The following is a 25,000-nucleotide window of genomic DNA, read 5'->3' as shown; positions in this document are numbered from 1 at the left end:
TCACATATAAAACCTTTAATGTTTCATAACTGAAAAGTTGCCAATTTGTGTATTTGTGACATTTAGTCAACGCTCTCTCTCTTTGATTTAAAAATATGGCCGAGGATTTGTCGCTTCTTCTCAAAGCTTTGCTACTTTTGGTTACTATCGATCATAAAAACAATGGATCTTTTTAGACATATATTGAATAGTTTCAAACATTTTGACAACCTAAGTTCATAATATTCGACTCCTGTCTTCACAGGGAGGTGAAGTCAAGTGAGACATCCTGCAGATGAACCTGACTAATCCTGCTGCATATGAAACTTTATTTCAACATGGTTTATTATTTTATTCTGCAGAGATAACTCTCACTTTGTTCTCGTTCCTGGCTGTAAACATTGTGCACCACCTCCGCTACCTGAGGCTAAAAAAAACAGTCTCTGAGTTCAGCTGAAGTGTTCTGTGTGACTGGATCTCTGAAGCGTTGCGTAGACTCTGAAATGTGCTCGACTCAGCAGTAAGCAGTGAAACCACAGAGCGGGGTTGTGGACAGCTGTGGCTCCATGTGCTGAATCTGCGTGTGCATTACCATACGGAGGATAAACAACAACAACAACAACACATCCGCTCACCAGGCCTCACATTTGAAGGTTTTCTCACCTCTTACCTCAGAAATAAAACGTTTAGAGGCTGATCCTCTCAGATCTCTGGCACCTTTTATCCTCTTCTGCATTAAATAGATCACAGGCTACAATAAAGACCCCCTGCTGACTTTGTCATGTTTACTCTCGTACTCCATGTTTTGTTGCTTAGTTTCATTTCCTGTCTTATTTGGTCATTTTCTATTCTACAATTCACTTAGCAGACTCTTTTATCCAAAGCGACGTACATCAGAGAGTAAGAACAACACAAGCAAGGATCTAGAAAAAAGGAACAATGTCAGTAAGAGCAAACGATCAGCTTTGAGTCTGATTGGACACACAGGTGCTGACAGGAAGTGACCAGAGGCAAAGCACAACATTGAGGGCAGTTCTTGAGAGCTCTAATCAGTATAGAAACCATCTTATAAGTCGTCGTTATCAAACAAAAACCATCGTCATTACCATCATCATCATCATCAATAATATGGAGACCATCATCATTAAGTTAGTAGGTATTCATGAAAGAGCTGGGTCTTTAGCTTTTTCTTAAAGGTGCAGAGGGACTAAAGTAACATTTTCCATGCAAGTGTTGCTTGTTTCCCTCGTGTGCATAAGGTTTATATTTAAGCTTTTTACACCTTTAAGAGAGAGATAGGATAGAGTCAGAATGTAGACAGAGAGAGAGAGTGGGGATTGACATGCAGGAAAGGAGCCACAGGTAGGATTCGATCCTGAGCCGCCTGCTTGGAGGACTACAGCCTCCATACATGGAGCGTGCACACGGACCACTATACCAGCGCCCCTCATAGTGTTTATTTTTTGTTGCTTTATTTCCCAGTTTACTCTTTTAGTGTTTCCTGTTTTATTTTCTCATTTCTTATCCTCCTGTTTCTCTCTGTCCTGTTACGTTCTTGAGTCTTCTCTGTGTGTTTTTAGTGCTTCCTGTTTTATTTTGTAGTTCTTGTCCCCACTGTTTCTTGTCTTGTCTTACTTCCTCCATGAACCCCCTAACCCCCAAACCTGTCTGTTTCACCTCCATCTTGCCCTGATTGTCTTCACCTCATTATCTTAGCTTAATATATAAACAGCTTTTTTTTTAAATACATTTTGTTGTTTAATAATGGAGTTCATTGTGTTTTCATAAACCTCAAGTGATTTATTAGCTTTGTTTCTTAATTTCAGCTTTTTTTTGTATTTCTCTCTGCTCATATTTCTATTTTAAAGACAGAAGCATATTTCCTCTGAGGACTCGTGAATATCTGATGATTCTGATCGTCACTGTGTCATGAAAGGAAACAAAGTGAAAATGAAAAATAAAGATAATGAAAATAGTTTCGGTCCTTCTGAGGTATTTAAAGGTTGTGATTATGAAATGATGTTGTAAATATGGGGGTGTTAATCTGCTAGTTTCACTTTTATCGGTTAATTTCAGTAATAGTTTTCACCTCTTTCCATTTCACTCTTTCTTTTCTGATCCCCTTATTTCAGTCTATTCATTTTCTCATCTTTCTCCTGTCATCCCCACTCTTCCTCGTCCTCCACCCACTGTCACCCTCTCTCTCTCTCCGCCTTCCTCCAACTCCCTTAATCTCTCTCTGAGGTCCATTCAGCCGATACAGAGACAGAAATAGAGACAAGGCTGTGAAACAGAAAGAGAGAGAGAGAGAGCAGACACCTCCCTCTCTGTCGCTCTCAATGACAGAATCTTTCTTCTGTTTTGTTGTTCAAAGCCTCGTCCGACTTTAGATCCTGTTTTTATCTTTTTCTCAGACATGACGGGATGAAAGGAGAGAGGGAGAGACGGAGAGATTTAAACAAAGAGAAGAGAGTGAGGGGAGAGAGAAGGGAGGGACGTAGAAAGTTGTTGTTTGAACGAGGAGTTCGGTTATTTGTTATCTCGTTTAACTTGCTCTCATTTTTATTTACCATTCTTTCTGAAATCAATCATGAACAGACACAACAGGATCATGCACTGTGAACGTTTCTAATTATATTTGTTTGAAATAATATTCCATTATGGCGATCTTTACTGATAGAAAGAAACGTGTGTGGGAAATAATTTGGTGGGATGTTCTCAGGAAATCATCAAAACTGAGGATTTAAGGTACCAATCTGATGAACCAATCAGACGCCTCCCTATCTCCCTGCTCGTTCTCTACCCCTTCTGTGCAGTCGCTCACACTCAAAGAGATGAGCTGAGGTCCGCTTCTGGCGCAACGGCGCTCATGCATGTAAGTGAGGGGGCGTGGCTTAAGAGGGAGCACAGAGGGGAGGGGCTGGGTGCAGACGGAGCACTGAGGGAATGCTACTTTCAAAATAATGCTGGTTTGTGAAAATCACCAACCCTTGTAGTTTTGATGTTCAAACAGACGATGAAAAGTTTCAGTCGCAGTATCAATCATTGCACTTTTAGATAAACTGTCAGAGCGATCGAAGCCTCACAGCAGGAAGTCCTAAAAACATGTGCAGTATAGACATGCAGGTGTAGAACAAGTAACTTCAAAAACAAGAACAGAGTTACATTAGAAGCATCCACAGCACAAATATATTCCCTCCATATTTATAAGCCAGACTTCTCTTTGATACATGCTGCCTGGCTCTGCTCTGTTTCCCCAAATCCCAGAGAAGGACGTCCTCGTAGGGCTTTTGACTTTCATGACACAGATACCCACTCATGTGTGCCGTCTGTCTGCAGACTTTCTTCAAAGACGTTAACTCGCATAACAATACGAGAGAGAGAGCTACAGCTAACGAGACTTCTGCTTTCCTCAGGAGGTGGAACACACACCTCAGACTCAGAGCACCTGGTTCAGTGTGTTAGTGGAAATATCTGTTGCATAACACACGCAGTGCAGGTTTTATAAGTATGATTATGTTAAACAACAGGTCACGTGGTTCCATATTAACCCCTTACAGCTCCTTATAGCACACATTCACTGCTCTCCTTGAGGTCCCCCCGGGTTGTTCAGGTGGGGTGCGCCTACTTTGATCACCCCGAAATTATCCAGATGTTTTCCTTAACGAGGGTACTAAAGTCCTCAAAAAAAGTTTGGAAACGCTATTTCGGTCACTTATTTCGCCCCTTTAATAATACTAATTGGTGTTGTATTATATATAGTTGGAAAGCCTGATTAGTGAACTTTACAACGAGGTATAACTTGTAAGGATCTTGCATTCAAGGAATGAGCAACAGAGCTTAACGTGTGGGTAGCGCCCTAAAAAAATGTGCCAAAATCCCCTGCAATGTTCTTCTGTTGGTATTCACACTCGAAGAACTGCAGGTTTTTGCCTCGGCTTCACTTTTCAACACTGAAGGTAGCGGCTTGGGGTACTGCAGATATTTGCCTGGAGCCTTAAAGGCTTTATATGTGATTTTTTGATCCAGCAGATGTCGCCCTTGAGCACCGGCATGAAACCAAAACAACTCGCGCTGCATTGTTGTGTTAGCATGCTAATGCTAGCGATCTTTATTCTGCTCGTATCTTCACACTGCATGTAAATTTACCTGAAATGAGCGTGATCTAGAAACACAGTTAAGCAGTGAGTACAGTATGTTATTCTTCTTTTCTCTAGTCCCTCAATTAAACAACTTTTATACTCGAGGGGAGGAGTCAGCCGGCCGTCCGGGCGATGTAAACAAACTGAAGATAGGACTCTGAAAACTCTGAAAGCATCACAGACAGTGGGACTCGGGTGTTACACCCATTGTAGACAGTCATGACTCACAGAGTTATTTTCAGAGGAGATACTTGATTTCTATTATATTTAAGTGTGAAAAATCGCATATAAAGACTTTAAGGCCCGCCTGAACTGGACTTCGTCTGCTTCTTGATTGATCAAAAAGTTGGGTTAAGTCACAATTTCCAACATTGCTACGACCAGTGTTTGGTTTCATACGGCTTCTTTAGAAACAAAGGGGTGACGTCACTGAGGGTACGTCCATGTTTCATACAGTCTGTGACTAAACCAAACACACTTTTTCCTGCAGTGAGAGTGTAGCGCATCGACGACCTCCGATGTGTGAATGTGTGACAGTCATGTTGGAACATCTCAGAGCGATAATGTCCTGAATTGTTTTGAAATGATCAGTTGGTAAACAGATTTACATTTACAACACATGCAGACTCAAATTCATGCAGAATGTTTTCACACAGGCACAAATACCTGTGCATGAACCAGATGCTTTGCACACACACACACACACACACACACACACACACACACACGCAGAGTCAGAGGCAGTCAGAGTGGTGGAACTGTAAAGCATGAATATATAAGCAGCACGGGGGTGCAGCATCTCTCCCAGCCGTTCCAGCCTCATGTTTTTTAAACAGTCAGAAAAACTCTGGAAAACACCAGCTCCTCCGCTCCGCCGGGGGATCGCAGCCCGCACTAACAAGGAGCCAGAGGAGCCCCGGGAGATGTTAGAATTAAAAAAAGCCTCCAAAACTCCCGTCCTGTCTGAAAGTATCTGCCTTTTGTTCATCAACTCCAACAACAACAGCCAGTCTGCAGGTTCTGCTTCCCTCTGAACCCATCGTTTGTCTCCTGTTTAAGTCGTTTTTTTATATTTGCTGCAGGGCGTCTCGTGTTAGCCTCATGGAGAGGACAGAACAAAGCCCCCTGAGTGATTATTTTAGTCTGATGGTGGGTGCAGCGTTAGTTTGGAAGATGCATGCATTTTTTAGTCTCAGCCAGAAATTGCAATATGTGTGACAAGCTCGCCCCCTCTTCTGTTAAATGTTATTTTTAAGGCGTGCATTCAAAACAATGACATAAATACTTTGGAAAATGTCCTTTCATGCATGATTCAGTAAGTGCACAATGACACCTCAACTTTCAGTTTAATCCCGACGTTGTTATCAACGCGCAGAAACATGGAACAATGGCACTTCAACAAAGAGAAATAAAGGCCTCGCGTCTTAAATGGATCAGATCAGAGCCTGCAATCAAATCTGTTTACTTGGCCCCAATTAAAAAACAGAGATCAGAAGGAATATTAAACTGCTGTGATGACGCCGCAGGACAGTCGCAGAGTGATGATAATGAAGCAGACGACTCCGAAATGAGATCTCACCACTATTTTAAAAGCCACGACTCCTCGGATGACTGTGACGACTTCACCGTCTGTTTCTCAAGACAGGAAACATGTTGAAGTTCTCTGCTTCTCTGACAACAATGCAGCAGTCAGTATGTCCTCCTTCTGACTTTAGATTCTGCTCCTGAATGCTCTGGATTTGTTTGGACCAGAGAAGGTAGGCGGTTTTGGACGGCCGTTTTGGACGCCCCTCTGTTTGCCAGATATGAGAGCAGTTATCAGGTCAACAGGTGTTGCAGCGATGGAAGCGGGCAAGAGAAGTGGTTCAGATAGAAGTGATTGTACCCGACCTAAAAAGCCTCTGCATGTTTCTAATAAGCTCCACGAGCAGAAACGTGCTCAAACTAGGATCAATATTGGAGATGTTTTTGAAAAATGGAGAGAGGTTAGAACACAGAAAGGTTTACAGACCCATGCAGAGCTGGATAAACACTGAAGCTTCAGAGTCCACCACATGGTGACCTGAGTGAGCATGGACTCTAGAGAGGAGGGGGGGGAGACAGCTCTCTATGATGTTTAGAATTTAGACTGCAGTACCCATTTTAAACACTAGGTGTCAGAGATACATACTGCTCCTTTAAGTCGCTGAGGCTTGCTCGCTTTGTGACAACAAATAGACCTAAATCTGTTTAGTTTTTTTAAAGATGGATGTCTTTTGCCATCGTCTACATGCTTACTTAATAAAATATCGAGTGTGAAATCTATTATGTAGGTTTTTAAAGTTCTCTCAAAGTTTCTTAAAGGGAGCTTAAAATTAAAATGAATGTTCCCAATTCTATTTCCTCCAGCTGTAAAAGGGTTACCTCACACTTCTCTACTCCTGCATGCTCTACACCTCCACTCTCTCTGCAGCAGCTCTGAAACACACACATCAGGCATCGAGCAGAATCGATCTTTCTGAAATGTTCCAGAGGATCTGGAGTTATCCATCAGACGTAAAGGACACCACAGCAGATCTTTCAAACATGACAGCCCCCTCTCTCCTCTCTGAAACACACCGACGCTCCTCACAGATGTTGACATTCATGCAGCTGTTTTGAACGTGAAGTAACTGTATCTCGGGGATGATGACACACAGAGGACTGAGAGGAATGACTCTCCACCTCCAAAGAGTTTGCTCTTCTTCACTCTCTGTAATTCACTTAAATATGCCGTGATGTGGAGATTTTTCTTCCTCTGCTCGTTTTCTATGCATCTCATTTTTTATGTATGACTGCATGTACTTTGCACAAATATTTTTCAAGATATCTCACACTGCATATTTCACGTATTTATAGAAAATATTCACGTGGCTCTACTACCTCCCAGAGGAGCTTTGAGTATTCATTCTGTTTGTTTTTAAGTGTATTTCAGGAAGCTGTGAATCAACAAGTCCTCATAAGTAAACGACACACTGTCACATCCTGTTCCCTTAAAAACACCTTTTATAATTAAAGATCGATATTATTTAAGAGGCTAACACACACATAGGTGCTTTAAAGAGTTTGTAATCAAGAAAAAGCACATGTAGTTAAAAAAAAAACCTAGGGCTGTCAGCATTAAATAGTTAATACTGTTTAATTAAGGTCTGAAATTAATGCATACAGGGCGCCGGATAGCATAGCGGTTATGTTTCAGGCCCCATGTACAGAGGCTATAGTCCTTGCTGCAGCAGCCATTGGTTTGAATCCGACCTCGGCCCTTTGCTGCATGTCAACCTCCCAACATTTCCTGTCTCTCTTCAGCTGTCCTATCTAATGAAGGCAAAAGGCCCAAATAAATACCTTGAAATGAATGCATACATTTTTTAAATCACGATTAATCTCATGTTATTTTGTCCCTTGAGGCTCACCGTAGATAGTCGTCTTCAGTGTCTCCCTGTAGTCTCAGTGATGTAAAAGAAAGACACTGCTGCATCTTTGAATGTCTCATTTCACTTTAACAAACTCTCAGACAGCTCAGTTGACGAGTCCAAAGTAATATCCACCTTATGACATCACACATTGACCTTATGACATCACACATTGACCTTATGACATCACACATTGATCTTATGACATCACACATTGACCTTCGTTACCGTTCCTTTGAGCGGTTTGACGTCAGTTTGGGATCCCTAACCACCTGTTTCTGTGCTTGAGTTCATATCCTAACCTTCCATCTACAGGAAGGGCCTTACTTTATTTCAAAATAAAAGCATGGTTGAATTCAAACAGTAAGTAAAGTACTCTCAGCTTAAGCCAGTAAAAGTCAGATGCAATGATTAGAGTTTCTGCCTTTCTATTAATGCGATGTGTAATTGAACATATTCATTTTAAAAATCATTAAAAATTAAAAAAGTGGAAAAGAATAATAATAAAAAAAAAGTGGAAAAGAATAATAATTAAAAAAAGAGTGGAAAAGAACAGACATGCGGGTTAGAAAGAGAATGAAACAGCTTCATCACGTGCATTTATAACCAACTGATCATGCAGCAGCCAAAGGATATAAAACGTCACAGCTGTGTTCACACATCATGTCATACACAACTTCATGCACAAAGGTTACCAGGGGACTGGCAGGAAAACGTCAGAGTCCAGTAGGGGTGAAAAATGTGGCTGTTTGTGTTCACACGCAACTCAACCCAGGAACGTCAGTAAATTTTTCAGGAGTTTTGTGCATGTGTTAAAAGGCCAAATGTGGTTATTTTTAGAATCTGTGCAGATAGAAGCTTGTCTTGATCTTTCTTATGTTTTGTCCTGTGAACAAGCATGCAGCTGAGTAAGTTAAAAAAGTTAGATGTGTCACTGTGGACTTCCTCTAGCTTATTTCAACACGACCCTACCTGACTTTAGAGTCGTCTTTGTTGTCGTACTTCTGCAGGTTTTTTTTGGTGTAACCTGTAATTCAATGAAAGCTCAACTTTGGCCCCTGAAATCTGAAAATGAGGCTTCAACCTGTTCCATAATTCTTTTTGCAAAAATGTTCCCACCCCTTCCCTCCTTTTGGGGATTGAACCTGCTTCAATTAAAATGGTTGAATCCCCTGAACTGTTCATTTGAGCCATTCATTCACCGGAGTCATTGACTCGGAAATTTCCCTAATGGAATTTTCCAGTAAAAGAAGAAATGAGGCATTATCAACCGTCCCTCGCTGTCTCTCCCTTCTGTTCTCCTCTTTCTCTCAATCAGGAGAAATCCCTCGCTCTCTCATTCACCAGCGTGTGTGTGTGTGTGTGTAGTGTATGAATATGTAAATGGACATTGCCTAACCAGCCAAAACTAGGCCATCATCTCCTCTGTGAACACCTGAATAGAAGCGAGACAGAGATAGTGAGGAGAGAAAGAGAGAGAGGCCAGAGGTGAAAAGCTTACCAAAATATCTTACTCCAGCAGACGAGCTGCTACTTCACTGAGATTAAGCCACGAGCACAGCTTCAACTCACGCTGCCAAAGTAAAAAAAAAACACAAACAAATGATACTGCAGCTCTGACGGTTGCACATGTGTAAACACAAGAAAAGCACTTTTAAAAATGGCATTTAATATTCGTTGTAATGTTTGGTGTGTGCATGCTGCAGATTTCTAGTTGAATTGTTTCATCCCTGCATGGACTGAAAATACAATCAGACTGAAACAGGAAGCTGGTTACATCATGTTTCTACTGACGCTGACCTCACAACGTGTCATTTAACCCTCTTAAATATAATGTCAATCATATGACCTCAAAAACATCACCCTGCTTTCTTGATTAATCTACGGTTTAACGGCAGCAGAGCTATGTGTTCAATCCCTGCTGCTGTACACCTGTGAAGGACCACAGACTGACATTTATGTTTTAAAAACAACATCATGCTAGCATGTTCATTAGCATGTTCACCATGTTTTCAATGAGCAATGACAAGGTATGTAAGAAGCAGGTGAATCCTCTAGATCTGCTGTGTCATGTTACTTTACTCGTCTTCTTCTCGTGTTTTGGTGTGTCTGCTTCTTCTTCTTCTTCTTCTTCTTCTTCTTTTTGGTTTGATGACCCAAATTTCAGTTCGGACCTCAGACGGTACAAAGCATGACAGAACTAAAAAAAAAAAACTTGCTTTTTAAAAAACGCTTCACAGACTTTTTGACACACTATAGGGACACCTTCCCCACTCTTTGAAAACGGCTCCGCGACCCACTTATGGGTTCTAGACTGGTCTAGACCATGTCTGCTCAGAACAAATACATATACCGTCACAGGCCTATAGACATTTATTTTCCAATTTTTGCAGCCCTACTTACAACAAACACATTTTGGAAGGGAACACCCTGGCGAGATTTCTGACAGTTCAGTATTTGAAACAAAACTTCCCTGTTGTTGTAGTTGGAGGACTTGTTCTCTCAGGGACCGACAGGTTTTGACTTTGCAGACATCTAAGGTGAAATATTCAGCTCTCTTAAAACTGAATATAACCTGAAAACAGACCTGTAAATATCCACTCAGTTTCAGTAACTGTCTTGTTTTCATGGCTGAAAACCTTTTAGCCTGCAGTGGGTCAGAGCGTAAGAAAGAGAGGACGAGTCAGGGCACAGAGAGAGAGAGAGAGAGAGAGAGCGAGAGAGAGAGAGAGAGAAATGGAGGGGAGAGAGAAACAACAAAAGCCGAGGGGCAGAACAAGTGAAGGACAGAGAAGGAAAAGTGAGAGGTGTTAATCAGAGGCTGCAGGTAGGCAGGTACTGTGTGTGTGTGTGTGTGTGTGTGTGTGTGTGTGTGTGTGTGTGTGTGTGTGTGTGTGTGTGTGTGTGTGTGTGTGTGTGTGTGTGTGTGTGTGTGTGTGTGTGTGTGTGTGTGTGTGTGTGTGTGTGTGTGTGTGTGTGTGTGAAAAGGTCTGACAGTATCTCAGGGCTACATCAGTGGCCATTAGTATTGTGCAGCACGGACACACTTTTTGACAGGTCGGCTGCACCGCCCGCAGAGAGGCACCGTCTGTGTGTGTGTGTGTGTGTGTGTGTGTGTGTGTGTGTGTGTTTTGATGCTGCTGGTGTTGACCCGTCCTTTCATGTGTTTATCTCACCTCCAGATGAACTTTGATGAGCCAGCAAACACACACAAACACACAAACAACAACGACTCCTCCGAAGGTCCTGCTCATCAAATATGAAAGATTTCCATCTGGACACACGTCTTCTCTAAACACTCATCTCTTTTATTAGATTTGTTTTCTCTCCTACAGAGGTGAGGCTGTCCTCTTTTTTTAACTTCTGCGCTCGTCCTTAGCCCTTCTCTTCGCTCTGCTTTTATATTTGTTCACTCTAAGCGCACAGTACGTTAACCCACCAGCAGGGGGCTCTCGATGACGTCGAGGGGAATCATGGGAGTGATTCTCCCGTTATTAATAAAAAAAGACCACAGACATGAGGACAGTTTCAACCGAATTAATAACATTATAATCATCTGAACGCACACACACTAGACCAGTGGTTCCCAAAGTGTGTGTCGGGACCCCCAGGGGGGTCTCCAGCCACCAGGAGGGGGGTCGCGAGATGCCTTCCATAAAAAATAAAAAATCATTCAAAAGTGCATAAGTACCGTATTGGTCCGAATATAAGACGACCCTGATTATAAGACGACCCCCATTTTTCAACACTCATATTTAGAAAAAAAGATTTGCAGACCAGATTTTGTTTTTTTAAAGAACTTCATTTTATTTGAAAATAACAATAAAACACATTGAATGAAACACCTGTTGTATTAATAATTATAATAATAATTAACATACCGTATTTATCGGTATAGGCCTACGGCACTTTTCAAAACAAAGTGTTTCACAAGGTCAAAATATGTACAGTATGATTCAAAATTAAAATCAAGCAATATTATCAACATTTTTAAATAACAGAGAAAATACAGGCCACATCTTACTAAACTAAAGCTCGCCAAACTTCTCCTCTGATGTCTCCTATTCCTCACACACGTCCTCCGCCCCGCTGTGTTCGCTCTCACTGTCATCGCTCCCCTGCTCCTCCAAGAGCGCGTCATGTGTATTGACATTTAAAGGGACAGGCGAACAATTAGAGCTGCGCTCTGAATACTAGACCCCGAATATAAGACGACCCGACTTTTTCGGACCTATTTCGATGTGGAAAAAGGCCGTCTTATATTCAGACCAATACGGTTTTGTAAATATACAAAAAGTAGTCCAGTGTTATATAAGACAGTATCATTAAGTGAAATGGAAATGAAATGAATGTGTACATTTTTTATAGTTTTTAGGCTGTTGTATTATTTTGTGTTCCTAGTTTTTGGATAGGTTTGTTAGTGTGTGCGTGGCTGTCGCTACGTTATATACCTAACTAACCACCTTAAAGAACAGTGGGGGGTCCCCAGTTTCTGTCACCCTTATTTTTGGGGTCACGACCTGAAAAAGTTTGGGAACCTCTGCACTAGACGATTCAACCGACCACACTCCTGTAGTAATAACTTCCACAGAGACGAGATCTCACAAATGATCAGACGAGACTTCAGAATAAAATCAAATATGGAGGACGGTCGACGTCGTCGTCTGGCTGTGTGGTACGTCTTTAATGAGACTTTATGAAGGCTACTCTCATTGGCTGAGGAGGGTTTCCCACTGGAGGCAGACCGACCTGTTTCACCACTAATGGTCTTAAATATTGTCCTGCCATTTACAAAGTGAAGCCTTTCCTCCCCGTCCCTCAGTACTCTCTCTGCTCTGTCCTCCCCCCTCTCTTCTTACACCAACTTCTCATCTCCACTGCTTTGTTCTCTTTGAGTAGTGAAACCCTTTGTTCTCTCATTTCTCCTGCTATTTTCCCCTCTCTTATCCTCCCCTGTTACTTTCCTTTTCCGTCACCTCTTCCCTTCATACATCTTCTCCTAATCTCTCTCTCCCCTCCTCCTCTTCCCTCTCCTTTCTTATATTTGGTCTTCGTCTCTCCGCTCACACTTTAATCTTCCTGCTTTTTCTTCCTCCCACTTCTGTTCATTTGTCTCCTCTAACGTTTTATTCTTACTTTAAAACCTCCTCTCCCCTCCGCTCATTCTCTCCTCTTTCATCACCCGTTTTGACTCCTCTTCCTCCCTCCTCGTCCATCTTTTAGCTCCTCTCTGGATTTCCTTCTTTTTCTTCTTCTTCGTGTGTTTTCTTATTCTCCCCAGCACTTCCTCCATTTCATCCCCCTACTGTGTGTGTGTGTGTGTGTGTGTGTGTGTGTGTGTGTGTGTGTGTGTGTTCTCCTCAGCTTTGATGCATCAGAAAGTTCACTCACTCACACACACACACACACACACACACACACTCACGCTCGGGGAGTATGTAGGCTTGTTCCTATCAGCTCCAACATCAGTCATCCGTCAGCACAACTCTTATCCGTACATCTCTGTCCGTCTCTCTCTCTCTCTCGCCTGTCTGTCACCGCATCTCTCGGCCCTCGTTCGCCCTCTTCTCTCTCTTTTTCCAACACACACACACACACACACACACTCACACGCACACACAGCAGTAGCAGCTCGTCTTTATCTTCTCATCGTTCCTCTCTGGTAGAACTGCAGAATAAATCAACTGCAGCAAAAACCAGGAGATGGAGACGCACAGATAGAGGGCTGGAGGGGAGGGGGGGCGAAGAGGGGCATGATGGGATATGATATGACAAATATATACAGCGCCATGCTCTGACTCTCACTACAAGGGAGGGGGGGGAGATGGAGACGAGAGAAGGGGAAGGAAGTGACGAGGGATGCAAAGAAAGACGGAAAGACATCTGAATTCAAAGTGACAACAATCTGCTCGCAGCCTGTCGAGGATTCAGATTTCAGATGTTTATACCTCTGACTTTGTGTTTTTCTGTTTTGTGTTTTTATGTGTTTAAAGATCAGAAACTTCTCCATGAGCTAGGGGGTATTCTTTTATATTCTCTCTGTCTTCATGTTGTCTTTAGTTTTTTAGTTCACATCCAGAAAAGGTAGAAGCAAAGAAGCAAGGGGGGAAGAGAGAGACGGACGTTAGATAGCAGGAGAAGAAGAGAAAGGACGGCCAAAGAAGAGAGAGAGCGACGGATTAGAGAAATGACTGAAGGAAAAGTGAAGATAGATGAAAGTTATAGGAACGACAGGAAGAAAGAAAGTTCGTTAAATGAGCAGTTTAAAGGCCCAACTTTGGAAATGGAGAGAAGAAAGAAAGGAACAACTGAGAAAAAAAAAAAACAAGGGTATATGAGAGCAACCCATCCGGGTACTTTGCCCAAACGATGCCGGCCACGCCCCTTTCTGGGTGAAATCATTCCATCTGAATGAATGGCGGTTAATGGAAAAAAGAAAGTGGGGGCGAGACGAGGTGTCATATCGAGATAGAGAACGTTTTATTGACATTTATTTTTCAGTAAGAGGATTTGGTGTAGTGTTCCTTCGTTTAGAGACATTTTCACCAACATATTTATGTGACAGTTGAAACGTTGTTAATACGTTAGTGAATGAATGTGTGAAGAATCTGTTAACAGACGATCGCTGCCTTAAAGCTAACAGGAACACGACAGAGGTCCCACAATTTACCACTTTAATCCTCTCTAGTTTCAGTCCAAACACACACAGCTCTTCTTTTACCCTCCTTTGTCCGATACTAAATTGTGTTTTTAAAATAGTTTGAAGTACAAAAAGTCTTAAGCTAGCAGTGTTTTCTAATCTACCGCCGATACAAACGGGGGCGTGGTCACTCTGGCGAGCCGGAAGTGACGTCCGACTGCTCTTATGAATGTAGCTGTGAACATTGGATGGGCTTCAACAGACCTAAGAAACAAGAGGTAGAAGTCGATGATCTGATAGACTTTATCCCAGGCTGTGGCTTAGTGGTAGAGTCGGTCGTCTTTCAAATGGAAAGGTCGGGGGTTTGATCCCCAGCTCCTGCAGCCTGCAGCCACATGACCGATGTGTCCTTGGGCCAGGTTGCTCCCACTGCTTCGTCAGCGGTGTGTGAATGTGAAAAAACGGATGCGTTACTTCTGATGGACTCAGCTTTCTAGCTCCGTCCGCCAGAGTGTTTAGACCTGAAGAAGCTTTTTGTCGGAGAGGGGAAAACGTCTTCAAGATCTGCAACCAGTCCAGTTGACTTTGGATCAAGCTTTGAATTCGGATGCTCACTTTACACAGCAGCCTCTGTCACCGGTGTGTGAATGTGTAGGTGTGACCTGCGGTGTAAAAGAGCTTTGAGTAGTCAGAAGACCAGAAAGGAAATATACAAGCTCAAGTCCATTTTACATTTTAACACCATCTGTGTCTCAGGTCAGGCTGCTCTGTTATCAGAGAACAGAAAAGAGGAACTTCACTCTAATGACCTCCACGTCAGCGTGATGTCACAAAAACACTTCCTCTGAAAAAAGAACACAATATGAAATATAAAATAAATCTACCTTAAACGGTATTCTTCTTCTCACATCTGCACAACATGCTCATCCACACAAACAAATAAAACCATAACCATCTGATATTGTTTCTGATTTCTGTAATCTGCTTTAGTGATATTGTTTTCCTGCTTAGTCATTGTGCCTCCAAACCAAAAAAAGGAACAATCAAATATGGAGTTAATGAGGTGCTGATGGTATTATTTCACAGCCGGCTGCTCGTGTGCACTGAGTGATAATGTGTGCCGACCCGTTAATGCAACAAATTAGAGGTTGAGCTTGTGTTCTAACCCCGCAGCAGACACAGGGAGGGGGGAGGGGGAGAGGGGGGGGGGGGGGGGGGGGGGGGGGTTCAGCGTGAGGCTCAAGGACACTTTGATTGGGACGCATGATGGGTGTTTATGATGCTGGAGACACTAAATGTCTGCGGCCACAGGAGTCTGCCAAATCACATATTTATCTCTGTATTCCTCGGTGCTGTGACGCAGGATCATTAGACACAACAGTCATATGAAAAGAGGGAGGAAGTCTGGTTCAGGACATTCATATAAAACGTTTAAATGTTGTGTTTCCTGGACGGATAAAGTGGCAAAACTTAACCCGGGGCCGCCCGCTTCGAGGACTTCAAGGCCCAAACTTACCACTCAGCCACCGGCGCCCCGCCTGTCACCGTGCCTGTGATATCTTCTTCTTCAGAGGTTTAAAAAGTCAAACGTTTTGTCACCTCTGAGCCGTCAAACATGTGATTCTTATCTGTTTTGAAACTACAAAGTGGTGCAGCATCAGAGAGAAGCTTCCAGACCTTTCCTGGTCGCACACTGAGAAACATGCCAAGCGTATGATAAGACCGTTTTCAGTTTTGTCAAATACATTTCTTGTTGTGGTGTGCCATATAAAATAGGTAGTTTTCTGACTATTTCAGAACACTTTAGTGAGGTTTTCTTTGTTTGTTTGTTGTTTGTGTTCAGTGCTACACACGTTAGTTTTCTAAGTGAAAGAAAACTATGAAAGTAAATCAAATCTTTCAATGTTTAAGTTTCATTTTCCAATCTTAAATCTTTCTATAAACGGACAAGATGAGAGATGAGATTAGATGAACAGCAGAGAACGATGTGGCAGACTGGCTCAGAGAGAAGAGCAGACACACACACACACACACACACACACACACACACACACACACACACACGCACACACACTTGGGAAAAGGTGAGGTTTAAAAAATGAAGGCCAGAACAGAACAAGCCGACTGTTTCTGTTTGAAAATGTCACCAATCCATCAATCTGATGGCTAAAGGCCAGTCCTCTCATTATACTGTGTGTGTGTGTGTGTGTGTGTGTGTGTGTGTGTGTGTGTGTGTGTGTGTGTGTGTGTGTGTGTGTGTGTGTGTGTGTGTGTGTGTGTGTGTGTGTGTGTGTGTGTGTGTGTGTGTGTGTGTGTGTGTGTGTGTGTGTGTGTGTGTGTGTGTGTGTGTGTGTGTGTGTGTGTGTGTGTGTGTGTGTGTGTGTGTGTGTGTGTGTGTGTGTGTGTGTCTGCTCTTTTCAAAGGAAAGGATGCTGACCTAGCCATTGAAGCACACACACACACACACACACACACACACACTGTGGTGTATTTTAACGAGCCTCTGGCTGTTTATCTATAATTCATCTTCAACATGTCTGGTCATACAGCTTCGATTGTGTGTCTGAAAGAGAGGAGACACAAGCCAAGTCTGATACCAGAAACACAAAATGTTTTGTCGTTTTTGTAGATATATTCTGCTGGACACTCGGCCATTATGATCTGATAAAAATCTGTGATAACATTGTTCAATATTGCAATGATGCATTGCCGTTTGCATATTAGCTATAACTCCGTTTCTGTTTCCATCTACTGCTCTTCATGTTGTATACAATAGCTGTGTGTGCAACATGTTCCCCTTGAATCCATAATGAATCTAAAAATATGAATTGGCACTTATACATCCGAGGGTATCTGATGCTTGAGCTTTATCGTCACCTGACTGCATCAAGAAGGTGTGAAAGCGTAGACATGACGACACCATCCAGAAGGTGTCATGTTCACCTGCAGAGTGAAGAAGCTCTGCTCGACTTCATCAGTCATCTTTTTATTTTCATTTATGGTGATTAATTCACAACTTTCACGATGCGTTTATTGTGAGTGTTTTGTAAAAATGTTTGTGATAAAAGACAAGACAGCGACACGTCTTTGAGATGTTTAATGTCTCTCTCTCTCTCTCTCTCTCTGTCTCTCTCTCTGTCTCTCTCTCTCTCTCTCTCTCTCTCTCTCTCTGTCTCTCTCTCTCTCTCTGTCTCTCTCTCTCTCTCTCTCTCTGTCTCTCTCTCTCTCTCTCTCTCTCTGCAGGTGCACCACTCTTCATTATGACTCTGATCTTCCTCCAACCTCCATCATCATCACCTTCCACAACGAGGCCAGATCCACCCTGCTGCGCACCATCAGGAGGTAACACACACACACACACACACACACACACACACACACACACACTAACACACACACACACACTAACACACACTAACACACACACACACACTAACACACACACACACACACACACCAGAGACTTATTAGCTGCCACGTTTCATTCAGACTTTCCTCACAACAACGATCCATATAGCTTCTTCTGATGACTCAGATGTAATTATTGATCACAGGTGAAAAGGAGGCGTTCGGGTGATTTACGTTGACGGGAGAGAACGTCGTGTAGAGCGGATTAACGGGTTGAACACGCTGTTTGTGTCTCAACTGTAAACCAAAAGTCTACAATTAAAAAAATGAGTTATGCTAAATAACAAAACCTCTGTAACTAATGTACCGTCAAATCTGATGTATGAGACAAACTTTGAATATCTATTTTTACTCTAAAAAGTTGGCTGCGTACTTTATACTGGTGCGACCATGACACCAGTTTAAAATGCTGACAAAAGCACTGCCATCACACTTTGTATACGATCTGGAAAATTTTGAAAATTCACCTCCCTTCATTGTTGGACTGATTGAAAGACTCCTCAATTGAAGTCAACGAGTGACAAGCAGAACTCTCACCACTTAACTACTGTACTGCGGCTAGCAGAAGTGCAAACTCCACAAACAGACTGTCCTATCTAGTGTGTGTCCATTATCGAGGATGAGGATAAATGCACAACATTCAGCCAACAGATCAAGTTTCTGCCTGGACCAGAGTTTAATTACCTGTAAACATAAAATGAATGTACATATTTTTTGGGGGGGCTTTTTGGGCCTTTATTGTAGAGATAGGTCAGTGGATAGAGTCGGAAATCAGGGAGAGAGAGAGAGAGAGGAATAACAGGTCGGATTTGAACCCGGGCCGCCAGGACTACAGCCTCCATACATGGGGCGTACGCACTAACCACTACGCCACCAGTGCCCCACAGGGTGACATCTGATGACACTGTTTTGTAACAGAAGGTCGACTGTGAGTCGAGAATTATCTTCAGAAATCTGTTTCAGTCAAACTGTTGGACGAACTGATGAGAAAAGAAACACTGAGCTGCCAAAGTAACAGAAGAGATGGAGTGATGGCACAGCAGAATACAACCTTTACACCCACACACACACACACACACACACACACACACACACACACACACACACACACACTTTAACTCTCCTGACCCTCAATCTCTGAACCATCGTTCTGTCATTCAGTTTGATGATATCAGCAGGTTGCTCCCCACGCACACATGAACACACACACAATACAAACAGCCACACACACACACACACACACACACACACGACTCAGTGTTTTGGCCTGAGTTCAGCTCATTATACCAGTCAGTCAGCAGGGACTCACTATGTCTCCTTACTATCACAGAGGACATTGTGTATTTTCTCTGTCAGTGTGTGTTGCGTGCGTGTCTGTGTTGTATGAGTCTAAGTGTGTGTGTGTGTGTGTGTGTGTGTGTGTGTGTGTGTGTGTGTTTGTGCAGCGTCCTCCCCCTCAGCTCTTCTCAAAGCTCTGCAGTTTTCAACCAATTAAAAGACAATCTGTCTCCCTGAGCCCCTCTGCTCCCTTTGGCTCTGGCTCTCTGTATGTAAGTGTTGCTGTGTGTGTTATTGTGTGTGTGTGTGTGTGTGTGTGTGTGTGTGTGTGTGTGTGTGTGTGTGTGTGTGTAGTTACTTGGAGCTGGAAGTAGTTTATCAGCCTCTTATTTTTAGTTGGTGAATTTGGAACATTTGCTCTCGACAGCATGCACAGGAGCTGCTGTAAATACATTAATACGACAAGAAGACATTTCAATATAAACATATCGTCTACTTAAAGATATTTACTGCAGCAATCATCCATTACATCGTCAATGAGGCATTTTATGAAGGTTTTACTACCCATTAAATACCAACTGATACAAATAAAAAAAACATAAACAAGATTTTCTTCATGAAAAACACAATTTGTGAATCCATTGGGGATTTTCTGGGTGCTCCAAGACCGAGACTTACCCGTGACCAGAGTGCTCTGAGACCAAGACATCCCCGAGACCAGAGTGCTCCAAGACAGAGACTTACCCGAGACCAGAGTGCTCCAAGACCAAGACATCCCCGAGACCAGAGTGCTCCAAGACCGAGACTTACCCGAGACCAGAGTGCTCTGAGACCAAGACATCCCCGAGACCAGAGTTCTCCAAGACCGAGACTTACCCGAGACCAGAGTGCTCTGAGACCAAGACATCCCCGAGACCAGAGTGCTCCAAGACCGAGACTTACCCGAGACCAGAGTGCTCCAAGACCAAGACATCCCCGAGACCAGAGTGCTCCAAGACCGAGACTTACCCGAGACCAGAGTGCTCCAAGACCAAGACATCCCCGAGACCAGAGTGCTCCAAGACCGAGACTTACCTGAGACTAGAGTGCTCCAAGACCAAGACATACCCGAGACCAGAGTGCTCCAAGACCGAGGTATACTCGAGACCAGAGTGCTCCAAGACCGAGACTTACCTGAGACTAGAGTGCTCCAAGACCAAGACATCCCCGAGACCAGAGTGCTCCAAGACCAAGACATCCCAGAGACCAGAGTGCTCCAAGACCGAGACATACCCGAGACCAGAGTGCTCCAAGACCGAGACATACCCGAGACCAGAGTGCTCCAAGACATACCTGAGACCAGAGTGCTCTGAGACCAAGACATACCTGAGACCAGAGTGCTCCAAGACAGAGATATACCTGAGACCAGACTGCTCCAAGACCAAGACATACTCGAGACCAGAGTGCTCTGAGACCAAGACATACCTGAGACCAGAGTGCTCCGAGACAGAGATATACCTGAGACCAGACTGCTCCAAGACCAAGACATCCCCGAGACCAGAGTGCTCCAAGACCGAGACATCCCCGAGACCAGAGTGCTCCAAGACCGAGACATACCCGAGACCAGAGTGCTCCAAGACCGAGACATCCCCGAGACCAGAGTGCTCCAAGACCGAGACATCCCCGAGACCAGAGTGCTCCAAGACCGAGACATACCCGAGACCAGAGTGCTCCAAGACCGAGACATCCCCGAGACCAGAGTGCTACAAGACCGAGACATACCCGAGACCAGAGTGCTCCAAGACCGAGACATACCTGAGACCAGAGTGCTCCAAGACCGAGACTTACCCGAGACCAGAGTGCTCCAAGACAGAGATATACCTGAGACCAGAGTGCTCCGAGACCAAGACATACCTGAGACCAGAGTGCTCCAAGACCGAGACTTACCCGAGACCAGAGTGCTCCAAGACCAAGACATACCTGAGACCAGAGTGCTCCAAGACCAAGACATTTAGGGAAGACCATAACTATCACAGAAAAATCCCCATGCTGTGGTCAGGAGGCGTGTCACTCTTTTAGACAGTAGGCTATAACCGGGAAGTTTGTGGCCTTTACTGAGAAAAAAATCAGTGGAGGTCTTGACGGATAATCCTCCCAGTCTGAGACCGAGACAAGACCGAGTAAAAATGCTATTCGATTCCGAGATGAGACCAGGACCTTCAAAAAGTGGTCTCCAGACTGGTCTTCAGACCAAGACCGCTCTCGAGTACTACAACACTAAATGGAGTTAAGAAAGTACTTAAAGAGCCAACTATTAGCTGCAATTTTTATGTTCACACAGTATGTATTTTATTTAAGCTTAATCTTCGATAAAGGTGGTGACGCACATGGGGAATCACCCGTAGACCAGACGCCTCCTTTCAGTTTGACCTGAGCGGTCTATTCAGGCTACGAAGACCGGCTCCCGTGGGGGATGCTCCCCCTGAATTTGGACCCAGCTCTTGTGCTGGAATCTTTCCCAATCCAAAATCAGTTCTTACAACCACAGATTCTGAGTTTGATTTAAGAAAAAAAAATGTTGAACACCTGGATGAGCATTTTCAGTGGACGATCGAACAAAACATGTGACGTTACCTGGACCAGCTTGGACATTTTAACACTTTCTTCCAAGCCGTCATTTCCCGTTGTGATTTCGATGGACAGGCAGACGGTATCATCTTTCAAAGAAAGTGCTCCAGCTGCTCTCTCGTCTACGGGCCGACTGAAGTGCTTTAGTGAAGTTGAAATCGTTCTACAGGAGAGCACTTGACATTTACGGCATTAACCATGAGTCAGTGAGTCACTACAAGCTAACAACAAGCAGCCAACACGCGGCTAACACTGATGAAATGAGTCATGAGGCGACGAGTGTGAAGAAAGCTGACTGTTTAGTGGATTTCTGAAAAGTCCAAAAGCTGCATACACAGCATTTTTTGTGAGTGTGGTTTGGTTACTTTGCAAACAGAGCTGCAGTATAATGATCTTTAGAAGGTGTTTTCTCTTCAGTTTGAGACGATTGCGTTCACTGTTTGGGAGGTCAGGGTTACCATTGACTTGTTCTGGAAGCGTCGGTTCCTTGCTTAAAGGACATTGAATTGATTGTCGTTTGGTTTTGCAGGTTTTTTTGGCTCATTAACTACAAATTATGTGTAATTTATTTTCCACTGCTGACCCAAAGCAAACCATCAATTCTCAGATTGATTTTCCAACGTACAGCCAGCCACTGAGTCGGGTCTAAAAGGAGCTAAAAAACAGAGGGACTAGAGAGTAATCTGAGATATAGAATCCATCACTCTGAACCATTCTCACCTTTACGATTTTGTTTTATTCCAAGTCATTTATTTGTATTATGTTGCTGCAGTTTTTAGTAAGAGCCATTTTCATTTTCTCTCTGATACCCAAGATATGTAAGTCACCCTCAAATAATTCAAATCCACCACCATGAGAAGAGCAAAAACAATTGAAATCATGTGGGTAAGAAAATATGAGCGTCCAAGATGGGCCTAAAATTTGATGTGAAAATCTTGAGTCTTGAGTTTTTTTTCTGCAAACTGCAGTCAACAGACCTTCTGCAAATCTCTACAGAGTGGGCGGGACTTGTGCCATTCATTTTACTTGGATGTTTTCATTCTGCTCTTTGTACCCGATGACAAATTACCATGCAGAAGGCCGGCGTTATGATCGTTACTGCAGTCAGTCAGTAGTGGGAGCTCTAGATGTTTTGGCTTCACTTTTGGCACGCTGTCGCGTTGTCCATCTTTTTATACATTCAACGAGAACAAGAAACAAACAAATGGAGCAAATGTGTGGCTCCTGAAGTTCAGAAGTGAGGCGATAGAAATCCTCTGTCGTCATGCTTCACGGCTTCATTTTTAATCTTTATTTTATCAAAGCTGAAAAGTTGACAGAAGATCGTCTAAAACTTTTCTAAGAGGCTTCTAGAGATATTTAGTGAAGACAGCACAAAAAAACAGAAAAAGCAATCTAATTTCAAGCGTCACTTTTCAAGCAGAGAAAAAACAAACGAGTCGTTGGATAGCGGTCTGATAAGTATTCTTTTTACTATCTGCAATCACCCTCGGCTCTGGAGTCTCTGAGAACACTGAGAGCGTATTGAATGACTACAATTACTTCATAAAAGGGTATCATTTAGGGAGGGGGGTTTGTGCACTTTGGGACTCAGCTATATGCAAGCCGAACTTTAATAAGTTTGATTTCTGAGACAATGATGAGCACTTGGAGAGCTTTTCATCTCGTCATCAAAGAGTTGCTTTCTGAGGGGGAGTTGGGCCATGTCGATATTTAATCAAGCTCTGATCTGAGGATTGATCTCATCTTCTTCGTCTGCGCTGGGCGAGCGATAAGCAGGCGTAGAGGGAGAGAGAGAGAGAGAGAGAAAGAAAAGATACACGGAGCTTGTTTGTAATGGATTTAGTTTGTTTTGGTTCTGAATGTGAGTCAGAGCATGTCAAACAGCCTCTGTGAGCGCTGCAGACGTTACAGAGGGAGACACAGGAGCATCATGGGAAAAAATAGAGAGGGAGAGGATAGATCTGTCCACTTAGATCAGCACCAGCTCAGCACTTTCTGATTCAGTGGGTCTGAAAACGCACAGTCAAGAGTTGGGACGACTTCCTCTTCAGCTGATCACTCAGGATTTATTAGGAGGAGGTCATTAGGCAGATTTAAAGTCTTCTGCTTTCTGCTGAAACGTCACTCTTTTATGTGAGAATCAGGACTGCTCGCTTGTTCTCCTCTCTTCCTCTTTTCTATCTAAGACTACATTGTAGATTTTAGGCCCCAACCATTACTGTAATATGGAAGGAAATGGTCGAGCATGACCAGACTCATGATGTGCTCGGCCTGGAAAGATGGATAGAGGGTAGAAAAGTGTTAACAAGAGGCTGAGATATAGAATTGTGTTAATCACCCGTTTATCAATGATGTTCTAATCACCAAAGAAATGCCAGACAGTAGTAATCGAACAGAGCTATAGATCATAGTCAATAAGCAGTGACATGGCCCAGGCAGCATTTAGACCACAGACTGTGACTGATGACGGTGCATGTAAAACCCCGCAGATCAGCAGTGACGAGACAGTGTTCACAGTCGGCAGGATATACAGCACGATGCATCACCGGCGCTTAGACAGAAACGGAGCGTATTGAGTGGCTGAATCAGGATTTCTCTCCAAGAACAGTTTCTGTGAATTTGCTGGGGAAAGGCTTTCTGTCAGAGCAAGGAAGATTTAAGATGCAATAAAAAAAATTTGGTGCAATGGATCATTTTTAAGAAAGCTAAATCTGGAGGTTTTTTTTAAAGAGATATATATGTACTGCTACATTTTCTTTAAGACTAAGAAGGATAAAAGACGTATGGCTTCCCCCCCCCCCCCCCTCTGTAATATTCTAGCTTTTGTTGTCAGAGGTCTCGATAGAGAAATTGGTTGGAGCACGATGGAGGGATGTGGATGAATGGAAAGAGCGTGGATGCAGAGGTGCAGCAAAAAAAAGAGTGATGAATTACTCCAGCGAGGCAGAGGATGGAAGAAGTGGTTGTCAGCTAACCAATCAGGCAGAGAGAGAGAGAGAGAGAGAGAGAGAGAGAGAGAGAGAGAGGACAGGGAGCTGAGGGATGAACAGAGGAAGATGGAAAGCTCTGACAGGATAAAACAATGACTAACTTTAACGTCCAGAACTGTATGAAGAGTAGAAACTAATCCGAGTCCTCACCTGTTGGGAATGGAGTAACTGAAAAACAATCCTGCAGCTGATTGACAATAGAAGTAAAACAAACAACAGGACGGGTGTTTTTTTTTTTTACAGAAACCAGCAGAGCAGAAGAGATCTCACTCACAGCAGTTGAAAGCATCATTTCTCAGGTGTAAATAAATCCATAACCCAGAGGAGAGAGGAGAAGCAACACAGACTGAAACCTGTAATAAAGGTTTCGCTGTTGCACACAATCAATGATGCAAATTTAACAAATGTGAATGAAATGGTTTAAAAACTGGAAGTAAAAGGTTTTGTTGGAAGACGTGTATTTAGTAGACCGCTGCAGGGGTACGTTGTTTTTGTGGACTTTTTTTTGACCGTTAGCAAAGC

At 43.3% G+C, this 25,000-nt stretch overlaps 1 protein-coding gene across 1 annotated transcript in view; it reads left to right on the top strand.

The window, feature by feature from the left end:
* galnt14 (UDP-N-acetyl-alpha-D-galactosamine:polypeptide N-acetylgalactosaminyltransferase 14 (GalNAc-T14)) overlaps positions 1 to 25,000 on the top strand; it is a 187,704-nt gene that overhangs the window by 94,432 nt on the left and 68,272 nt on the right. Inside the window, exon 3 of the mRNA XM_061051537.1 lies at positions 17,436 to 17,534. Coding sequence (XP_060907520.1) covers positions 17,436 to 17,534 — 99 coding nt within the window. The remainder of the gene's footprint in view (positions 1 to 17,435; positions 17,535 to 25,000) is intronic.

The sequence above is a fragment of the Labrus mixtus genome, chromosome 12 (assembly GCF_963584025.1).
Source record: "Labrus mixtus chromosome 12, fLabMix1.1, whole genome shotgun sequence".
Taxonomy (NCBI): Eukaryota; Metazoa; Chordata; class Actinopteri; order Labriformes; family Labridae; genus Labrus; species Labrus mixtus.
This window is presented reverse-complemented; position numbering and strand designations above follow the sequence as displayed.